Here is a 10,758-nt window from a genome sequence, read left to right on the forward strand (position 1 = left end):
CTCTCCCCTCCGCTCCTTTACTTTGAATTTATATTAGTTCACACAAACACTCCATCCATGCTTTTGTTCTGGCCCTCCGGTCCAGTTTAAGAACCCATTGTGGCCCTCGAGTCAAAAAGTTTGCCCACCCCTGGCCTAGACATTCTCAGTCCCACAAGACTGCACCGCACCTCCGAGACACACACACACACACACACACACACACACACACACACACACACTTCATATGGCAATCACAAGTCCAGGTTGTCACTTGTGCTTCTGACTGAACACCTATACGTTGGAGTTCGCCGTGACCATCTCTTCAGGTTTGATTAATTTACTAGAGTGGCTCACAAAAGTCAGGAAAACAGCACTTACTGGATTACTGGTTTATTGTAAGAGGACAAAACTCAGGAAGAGCCAGATGGGAGAGATGCATAGAACACCGTATGTTGGAAAAGGCCCAAAGCTTCCATGCCCGCTCTGGGCACGCCACGCGCCTAGCACCTTCACCGGATGACCATCCCTGTCCTTTTGGCGGTTTATGGAGGCTTCGGTACATTGGAGGGTTGGTTAAATACTAGTAAGTGGCCGTTGCTGATTGACTCAACCTCCTGCCCCTCTCTTTTCCTGGAGGTTTAGGATGGAGGATCCTGAAAGTGCCATCCCTCTAATCATGGTTGGTTGCCCTGGCAACCAGCCCTCATCCTTGAAAGCTTTCCAAAAAATTACCTCAGTAACATAAACTCAGGTGTGGTTGAAAGGGGCTTGTTATGAATAGCAAGACATTCCTCTCACATTCATGGTTCTGGAGCTATTTCAGGAACACAGAATAAAGGATCAAATACTATAACAAAAAAATTCTCCCAGTGCTCTCATCACTTCAGACATTCCAAGGGTTTTAGGAGGCCTGTGAAACAGAAACAGGGATAAAGACCAAATATAAATTTTGTATTATGAAGAAGAATATTGCAGTATCTTATATCAACGTTTCTATTTTTTTCCACCAGGAGAATCACACAATCCAGTCAAAGGCCCCCATCAGGTTGAACAGCGTGAACCAGTGCAGGGAGATCTAGTGATGGAAGGGATGCTTGGAGTTCTGCAAGCAGCTGGATGTGACAGCGGAGGGGATTTCAGGAAAGTGGAGGGGATATTCCATCAATGAAGTTAAGTAAGAAGTACTTAAAAGACCTTTAAAATGTAAGGACTTGGTTTTAGAAGGCCTTCAATAATAGTCCAAAGAGTAGCGGGGAACTATTTATGTTTGCACCAAGCCCTCCATACCTGGAGCCCAAGATGGGGCCTGGAGCTCCCGGAGAGCATTCACCAGGATCCCATCATGCTGGTACTCTGATCTTAGACTTCCAGCCTCCAGACTGCAAGAAAAACAAAAACAAAAACCATTTCTTTCGTTTAAACCACCAGTCTTTGGTATGTCCTAGGTCAGTGGTCGGCATGTCCTAGGTCAGTGGTCGGCAAACTGCGGCTCGCAAGCCGCGGTTTGCTGCTCTGTTGACTAATGAGTTTGCCGACCGCTGTCCTAGGTTGTCCACTCCAGTTGCAGGGGCAGGGCAATGTATCTGCTATCACAGGAGAAACCAACCTAAACTAGAAAGGAGAGATGAACTGCAAACTAGAAAAGCAAACAAGAGACACTGGTGTCATGCAGTGCAAAGAACAAGGACTTTAGAGTGAGTTGAGTGTAAATCTTGACTTTCCCACTCACTATAATCAAGACTTGGGCCAGTCACAAAAAACAATGTCTTCGGTGGTTTCCTCATTTGTAAAATGTACCTACTTTGCCATAGACTTTGTGGCTGATTCCCTCAGCTGATCCCTCTAAACCAATCACAACAATCCCATTCTCTGCAAATGCTTGGGCCAGGGATGGCTAAGAAGATATGAAGAAAGATGCTAATGGACTGATTCATAGGTTGAAGCCCTAACCCCCAATGTTATGGTATTTGTATTTAGAGATGGGGCCTTTGGAAAGTAGTTAGAGTTACATGAGATCCTAGGGGTGGGGCCCTCAAGATGAAATTAGTATTCTTGTGAGAAGAAACAGCAGAGAGTTTGTGAACTCTTCTCTCTCTCTCTCTCTCTCTCTCTCTCTCTCTCTATCTATCTATCTCCCTCCCTCCCTTCTTCCCCCTGCCCCTCTTCCTTTCCCTCTCCCTCTCCTCCTCTCTCTCTAATGTGAAGATACAGAAAGAAGTTAGCCGTCTACCAGCCAGGAAGAGAGCATTCACCAGGACCCCAGACCCCCACCATGCTGGTACTCTGATCTTACACTTCCAGCCTCCAGACAGCGAGAAAAACCAAAACCAAAACCATTTCTCTCATTTAAACCACCAGCCTATGGTATTTAGTTATGGCAGCCCGAGCTAACTCCTACAAAGGGCTTAATGGAGGCTTCTGGGAAACTTTCTCTGCTCTGCTAGACAAACCACAGGAGGTCTCTTTCTCATTCCATACACCATCAAGCACAGAAGTAACCCCAACTGCCTCTAGCGCCCATCCACAGCCCCCACCAGGGAAACCAGCTTTGGAACACAGCTGACATATAGAACGGAACAGCGTTGCAGGGAAATGGAGCCAGAATCCTGATCAAATTATGCTTGAAGCCAATACTACTTTGGAACTTCCTGTTCTAGGAGCCAAGGCCATTTCTGATCCTTCAAACAGGCTTGAGTCAGGTTTCTGCTTCTGGCAGATTACAGCCACCTCGGGCCATTGTGTGGATAATTAAAGTAATTCGAATAATGAAAGTAAGGAGCTTGCTCCAGTGCATGGTGTATACCAGCGATAGCTATTACTGTTTTAGGCAGGAAACGAATCTGTACGTCACTCCGTGTAGTGGTGACGACTGAGAGATCTCTCTGATTTAGGGCATTTTCCTCTCAGTGAGTAGAGGTTGTGGTGGGCAGAAGCAGTCTCTGAAAAACAATGAAGACTGGAATAAACCGACGGGGAACTGACCTGGGATTGCCCCTGGCAAACCAGATTTAGATTCTGATTGACAGCAGAAGAACCAGCAGCCGAAACCAAGCGGAACTGACAGAAATGTGGAGCCACAGTCTCCTTCGCAATTTCCGTTTTTCAGCTGGGAGTTTTTCTCTGGTCCTAGCAAATCCAACAGCCAGCTCTGCTCTAGAAACTTCCTTAAGGCTTTTCTTTGCCTTATTAGAGCTCCATTTTTTTAGTTTCTCTGGAATGTGCTCTTATATAAACTCTACTTCTCCTGTTTAAATGTTTACACTACTTCACTAGTAAAAAATGGTCAGATGAAAGAAGCTCATTAAGGTCTTCTGTTGTATTTTTCTTTAGATTCAAATGGGTTAACTACGTATTTGAAGCAAAGCAATAAAAACATCTGAAAATCATTCCCAAACCGCATTGTTTACTTGATGGTGAGCAGTTTCTAAACAACACCAACGAGTCAGGAAGATAGTCTCTCTAGGCCACTGAACAGCTCTTCCTTGAATTGTTGTAGCTGGTAATTAAACTGGCATACAGGGTATGATTGTTAGTGTTTGCTATTTTTATCAGTGGCTCGTCTACATTCTGAAAACTATTCAGTCCTTGAATTACTTGTAAAATCATTTCCTTGTTTTTAAGAAGCATGTAAGACGTTAAATTAACTCTTAGGATCCTACAGCAAAAATGAAGGCATGTCCAAGGTTTGACTGCAAGGATGTTCGATGCGGTATTATTTATAGTAGCAAAAAAAGCAAATAACCAAATATTCAATAAGAGGGAATTGGTTGAATCAATTATGGTACAATGCATAAAATACCATTATAATTCTATCTAATAAAAGAGTAATATGCAAATTAACCATCACTCCGCTGCACCCACCAGCCAATCAGGAGCAAGTATGCAAATTAACCCAACCAAGATGGCGGTTAATTTGCATATCCAGGAGCAGAGCGAAGACTGAAGACAGCGTAGAAGAAGGAAGCCAAGCGCTGCAGAAGGGAGCAAAGTTGCAGAGAAGCAAGCAAGCGGGGCTGCGGAATAGGGAGGAAAGAAGGCAGGGCGGGGGAGAAGGGAGGGAAGCAGGCGGGGGAGAAGGGAGGGAAGCAGACCGCCGCAGGAAGCCCTATTGCAGGAAACTTCCTGCAATGGGCCTCTAGTATATAATAAAATTATATGAACGTTTATTGATGTGAACAAATAAATAACAACATGAACCAATAATAATATTTTATATAATTATATCTATTAATATGGAAAGATACTTCTTTCAGTGGTAATAATCTGCAGAGACAGGGGTGCCAATTACAATTGTAGATACACTAGTTACTAGGGAAGTGGCCCTGTGCTAGGCAGAGAATCGGGGCAGCCCTGCCAGGGCACACAGCAGCCTCCAGCAAAGTGGGATGGAATCTGTGAGTCAGCGATGGTGCCCAGTGGGAACAGCCTCTTTGTAAGCATGTGTGGGATACCTCAGGAGAGCCCCCAGAAATACCGATGGCCAAACGGGAAGAGGATGACGGAAGTCCTGCATCAGTGATTATAGGGCTGAGAATCCATGAATTTTTTTTTACTTCCTTTTTTTGTTTTCTTATATATATTTTATTAATTTCAGAGAGGAAGGGAGGGGAGAGAGAGATAGAAACATTAATGATGAGAGAGAATCACTGATCGGCTGCCTCCTGCATGCTCCCTACTGGGGATCGAGCCCGCAACCCGGGCATGTGCCCTGACCAGGAATCCAACCGTGACCTCCTGGTTCACAGATCGACATGCAACCAGGAAGCCACACCGGCTGGGCTAAATGATGATTGTTAATAGGTCTCCATGTGTTCTGTAAACAGATAAAGCTTTGGAAAACTGGCTCACTTTTACTTTCCCCATAAACAATATTTTTCACTCCGTAACAATAGATGACATATTTATACATCTTAAGCAAATAGTTCTTAACTACTTTCAAGTAACTGAGAAGACTTATAAAATGATGTTGACATTAATATTAACAATTTAATTTCCCAAGAACTCCCTATATTCTTGCATTTTATGTTAGTTACGTAGATAGAGAAGTACGAGTTTCCTTCCAAGTAGAGCTCATCTTTAAATTGTCAGGAAATGTGAAGTAACTCTGAGTGACTAGTTCCAGGGACCTTCCACTGGCCATCTAACACACTCTCGTGTTCCTGCCGTGTTTAAGCCATAAGCTAGTTGTTAGGTCCGTAAGGTTGAATGAGATCAGGTCCCTAATTGAGGAGACAGACAAGACAATCGAATAATATATTTTTTAGTTAACCCTTGACATTAATGCTTCTAAAACCAGAGCATCTAATGTAAAATGAACAATAAGGCAAAAGCAATGCAAGTAAGGACAAATAAATGAACTTGCTAATCGTTTTCTGCTGCTGACATAATCTCCGGTGAAGCCTCTCCCTCAACTATATTCCAGAAAAGATCATCTTCCTTAAGCAATTCTTTGGGCTGAAAGAACAGTTTGGGATTCTTGAGTGTGATTGGGGAAAATCAGCCTGCAAAATTTTCCAAGCTCGTAAGTGCTTCATATATCTTGCTCGTTCGACCAGTTCTTCCAGTTGAATTACTAAAGGGGCAATGATTGGATCACTGCCCAGCATCAATTACTTCCTTTCTCATTGTATAGCAGACAATTGGTTGAGAAACCGATGACAGCTATGCTCCAGCCTGATAAACCCACCCCTTTTCCCAATGATTACTTCAGGATCCCAGGCCTCAGTCATTTAGACCATTCTTACGTTGAGGATGGATATGACTTAATTCAGTCCAATAAAGGAAGTTTATTGAGGAGTTTTGGAAGTATCATCACTTTCAACATCTCACAACCATTCAATCCCCAAATAATCCCATGGCCTGGAAAGCCTCCCATCAAGAAACAGATTGCTGCCAAAACCGGTGTGGCTCAGTGGATAGAGCGTCGGCCTGCGGACTGAAGGGTCCCGGGTTCGATTCCGGTCAAGGGCATGTACCTTGGTTGCGGGCACATCCCTGGTAGGGGGTGTGCAGGAGGCAGCTGATTGATGTTTCTCTCTCATTGATGTTTCTAACTCTCTATCCCTCTCCCTTCCTCTCTGTAAAAAATCAATAAAATATATTTAAAAAAAAAAAGAAACAGATTGCTGCCGAAACCGGTGTGGCTCAGTGGATAGAGCGTCGGCCTGCGGACTGAAGGGTCCCGGGTTCGATTCCGGTCAAGGGCATGTACCTTGGTTGGGGGCACATCCCCAGTGGGAGGTGTGCAGGAGGCAGCTGATCGATGTTTCTAGCTCTCTATCCCTCTCCCTTCCTCTCTGTAAAATATCAATAAAATATTTTTTTTTTAAATTAAATTAAATTAAAAACGAAACAGATTGCTGAATAGGTTGCTGTTTAGCCCTGAGCAGAGGATTTTGTGTTGATGCTCAGCCCAGATATGAGCGAAGAGGACTTGGAATAAAGGCGGTCATCCCGGAGGACAGTACTAGGGCTCAGTTAGGGCAATAAAAAGGTGACCCCTCAGGGGCATAGCTTCAGACGGGTTAACCAAGTCCCTGCATGGCAGAGAGCTCCTGCCATTCCTGTCCAACAGGAAATGATGTGTTTTGAACTCTATGGTGTGGCCCAGCCTCCCATTTCCCATCGTTTTAACCAGTTCTTTGAGTATTGGGTTGTTGGAGTGATTTATCATCCAGACACAGGCCCCCTGAGGAACTACAGCTAGAACTGATAAAGTAACAACCCAATGCGCAGATTGCGGAACTTGGCACTGATACCACCGATGGATATCTTTGGGTTGGCTCCTGGGGAATGCATCTCATGTCAGAGGGGTCATGCATGAAGATGTATGTAGTAGATGCTGCAGGGCCCCACTCAGACCTCCCCATGCCAAGGCACTCATTGCCGCCATCTGCCAGGAGTGATGTCTGCTAGTGGCTCATGGCCACTAGAAATTGTGCTACCTCTGAATTACACTTGTCCTCAGGGGAAGACTGCAGCCAGAATTACAGGAACCTGAATTCCTATCTCAGAGTCTATTTCCTGGGAATCCAACCTAATAATCCTATGTAATAAAAGGCTAATATGCAAATTGTCCCCTCGGGAGTTCAACCACCTGCTATGACATGCACTGACCACCAGAGGGTGGTGTGGAATGAAGGGAGGCCCCGGCCAGGAGCCAAGGAAGGAAGGCCCCGATTAGCCCTGATCGCCGGCCAGGCCCAGGGACCCTACCCATGCACAAATTCCATGCACCGGGTCTCTAGTTTATAATAATAATAATAATAATGCCAGGAAATACTTAAGAGGGCTTCTAATGTACCAGCCACTTCACATATACTAACTCATTCAATTCTTACACCCCTGTGTGGTAGGTGCCATTACTAACCCTGTTTTACAGATAAAGCTAATGAAGCACAGAGAGGTTCAGGAAGCTATGCAAGTTCACACAGCTGCTAAGTGCCAGCGCTGGCATCTAAGCCTGGGCCTTCTGTCCTGAGACTTCCATGCCCTTACCTGTGCTGCCTCTCAGCCACTGGCCTCGTACTTCCTGTGTGTCCGCCATCGCCAAGCCCGGTACCTCTGCTGAGAAATACCAGGCCAAGAAAAATACCAAGTTGCTGCAGAAGCAGGTGCATCCCAGGTAACATTTGGCTCATCTGGCCCATGGCCAAGAGGCTGGCCCGCTGCAGGAGCTGCTTGGCTCCTTCCCGGCCTCCCGGGAAGGGGACATCAGCCATATCCACTGCAGACTCCTCAGGGCCGACAAAGGCTCCCGTGCCTTCTTTAAGCAAAGAATGTGGCAGGGGTAGCCGCTGCTGGGGCAAGAAGACTCAGAGGAAAGCCCCGAGCCTGACAGATCTCAGGCGGTCTGGCTCCACAGCAGTGCTGTCCATCCTACACCCACCGCTTCTCACAGGCAGAGGGAAGGGGGGTGGGCAGAGATGCTAGCCAGCCCCTAGGGAAGGGCAAGAGCTGACTCCAGCCTCTGCCCCACCCCTGACCTTCGCCATAGCAGCCATGTTCTTCTGGAAAGGAATCTCCCTCCTGCTCTCCAGGTGTTAGTTAAAGAACTCAGGCCTCGCCCAGCCGGCGTGGCTCAGCGGTTGAGCGTCGACCTATGAACCAGGAGGTCACAAATCAGTTCCTGGTCAGAGCACCTACCCAGGTTGTGGGCTCGATCCCCAGCAGGGGCATGCAGGAGGCAGCTGATCAATGATTCCCTCTCATCACTGATGTTTCTCTCTCCGTCTCCCTTCCTCTCTGAAATCACTAAAAATATATTTTGAAAAAGACCTCAGGCCTCACCTCGGCACCTGACATGGCCTGAGCCACAGGAATTGTAGCCAGAACTAAGGGCCGTGAAAATGGGTTGGGAACAGGAGGGAAGTTTCCTGGAACTCTTAGTTGGCAGTTATCTTACGTCTTCCCTGAGGAGGAGGCGGGCAGGAGGGGGTAAGAGAAAAGGAAATGAAGTCTGCGCAGAGGCCCGCACTTCCTCTGGGTTTGCAGCCGCATGAGTCAGTAGCCTCCTTCTGATCAGTTAAGTCTGTGAGTTAGGTTGTCTGGTCGCAGCTGATAGCAGGGGCATCTGCAGACTCCGCTCACACCTCCTCCCTCTCTAGACCTAGCGGAGTTCTTGTGAGACAGACAATGGGAAATGCCTAGAGCATTTATTTTTTTAATTTGTTGGTTGATTTTAAACAGAGAGAGGAAGGGAAGGGAGGAGAGAGAGAGAGAGAGAGAAAAGGAGAGAGAGAGAGAGAGAGAGAGAAACCTGGATTTGTTGTTCCACTTATTTTCATTGGTTGTATGTGCCTTGACCAGGGATCGAACCCATCCCCTTGGTTTATCAGGATGCTGTTAACCAGCTGAGCTACCAGCCACGGCTAGAACATGTGTGGGTTTTTTGTTTGTTTGTTTTGTTTTTGTTCTAAATTATTTGTCCAGAGTCTTTTGGTTACCCGGAACAAGAGCCCAATGTAGCTATCTTACGCAAAAGGGAGAACTTGTTGGAAAATCAGGACATTTCACAGAACCCAAGGACAGAGTCCCACTGGGGCGCAGGAATAAGCCAAAGCCCGAAACACTGTAGAACCCAAGGTCCCTCACCCCCCACATCCCTCTGGGCCTCTTCCTTCTCCCTGCCACGCCCTCTAGCCTCCACCCCCCCACCTCCGGGAAGAGCGCGACCCACGGGTCCGCCTTTCACAGTCACAGCTCCCCCAAACAGGGCTCATTTCCTCCCCTCCCCCTCCCTGGCTCTCTCCTCTGCCTTTTGAAATCTCGCTGCCTCCGGATTTCAAAATTCCTGGGAACAGACTTCTGGGCGCTGCTCGCTGCTCGGGTCAGGTAGCCAGCGCCGAACTAGTCAACAGCGGCTGGGGGCTGGGGGCTGGGGGCGGGGCACTGGGTGCAAAGTCACGTCTAGGAGGGAGGTTGCTCCCGCTGAACGAAACGGAACGGCTCGAGGGGGTGGGGCAGCAGACGTAGACAAGAAGAAAAGTCCCCAGCAGTTTTTTTTTTTTTAATATATTTTATTGATGTTTTTACAGAGAGGAAGGGAGAGGGATAGAGAGCTAGAAACATCGATGAGAGAGAATCATCGATCAGCTGCCTCCTGCACACCTCCCACTGGGGATGTGCCTGCAACCAAGGTACATGCCCTTGACCGGAATCGAACCCGGGACCCTTCAGTCCACAGGCCGACGCTCCATCCACTGAGCCAAACCAGTTTCGGCTCCCCAGCAGTTTTGCAGACAAGAAGAAAAGTCCCCAGCAGTTTTGCTCTGAACGACACGGAAGGGCCACGCCAGAGAAGGGAGGCAGTCAGGCCGGGCTAGGGGGTTACTCGCAGCTTTCCTTTCTCGACGCTGTCATTTCAGAACGAGAGGGGCCGTGCAGCCGTGAGACACGGAAACCGCGGTGCCACGCAGGCCCAGCTCCGCCAGCGAGGTGTGCGTGGCCCCTGCCCGTCCTCGCGCTTCCAAAGGGAGCGCAGGCCGGCCCGGGTGCGGGAGGGCGGTGCGTTCGCCCAGGCCACGCGCTGCGCACCCGCGGGCACGGAGCCCCTCGTGGGCAGGAGCCGCTGCTGCGGGTGACGTTCCTGTAGCGGCGAGCACAGCATGTCAACACAACAAAGCGCGGAAAGGGGGGGCGGGGCGCACTGCTGGGTCTGAATCCAGCCGCCGGGCCGGGGTGAGGCGGGGCGGGCGGCTTCCTGTGCCCACGCAGGTCGGCGGTGCAGGAGCGATGGAGCCTGCGCCCGCCTGGCCCTATGGATCCGCTTGAAGGCCGTCTTTCCTGGGGGGACTGGGCGATCGCAGAGCCATTAGCGCAGCTCGCCGGGAGCCATCTGGCATTGATTCCCCCGGTTCCGGGAGGAGAGCCTCCGAGGGCCAGACGCAGTGCTGCTGCTCTTCCTCTGCAGCTGCTGGCTTGTCCCCGGGCTCTCTGTGCACCTGGACACGGAGACCCGCTAAGGGGTGGGCAAACTTTTTGACTCGAGGGCCACAATGGGTTCTTAAACTGAACCGGAGGGCCGGAACAAAAGCATGGATGGAGTGTTTGTGTGAACTAATATAAATTCAAAGTAAAGGAGCGGAGGGGAGAGCATGAGAACCTCCGCTCTTTCGGCTCCCCGGGCCGGATAGAACAGCCGAACGGGCCGGATCCGGCCCGCGGGCCGTAGTTTGCCCACGGCTGCTAGGAGGAGGGCACCCCTACGCCAAAAAGGCCTTCTTTCTCGTTGGGCCTTCTAGGTGCCGGGGGCACAGTGGTTCACTTTAAAACGTC

At 48.8% G+C, this 10,758-nt stretch overlaps 1 protein-coding gene across 1 annotated transcript; it reads right to left on the minus strand.

The window, feature by feature from the left end:
- Positions 1-358: 358 nt before the first annotated feature.
- On the minus strand, positions 359-8,225 carry LOC308256034 (uncharacterized protein). The gene is made up of 3 exons (XM_080683940.1): positions 7,480-8,225; positions 1,270-1,361; positions 359-892 (listed from the first exon to the last, which is right to left on the minus strand). Exons 1-3 carry the CDS (start codon positions 7,701-7,703, stop codon positions 861-863), a joined length of 348 nt encoding a protein of 115 aa, XP_080540066.1. The 5' UTR covers positions 7,704-8,225; the 3' UTR covers positions 359-860.
- Positions 8,226-10,758: the final 2,533 nt, after the last annotated feature.

The sequence above is a fragment of the Plecotus auritus genome, assembly GCF_963455305.1.
Source record: "Plecotus auritus genome assembly, chromosome: 8".
NCBI lineage: Eukaryota > Metazoa > Chordata > Mammalia > Chiroptera > Vespertilionidae > Plecotus > Plecotus auritus.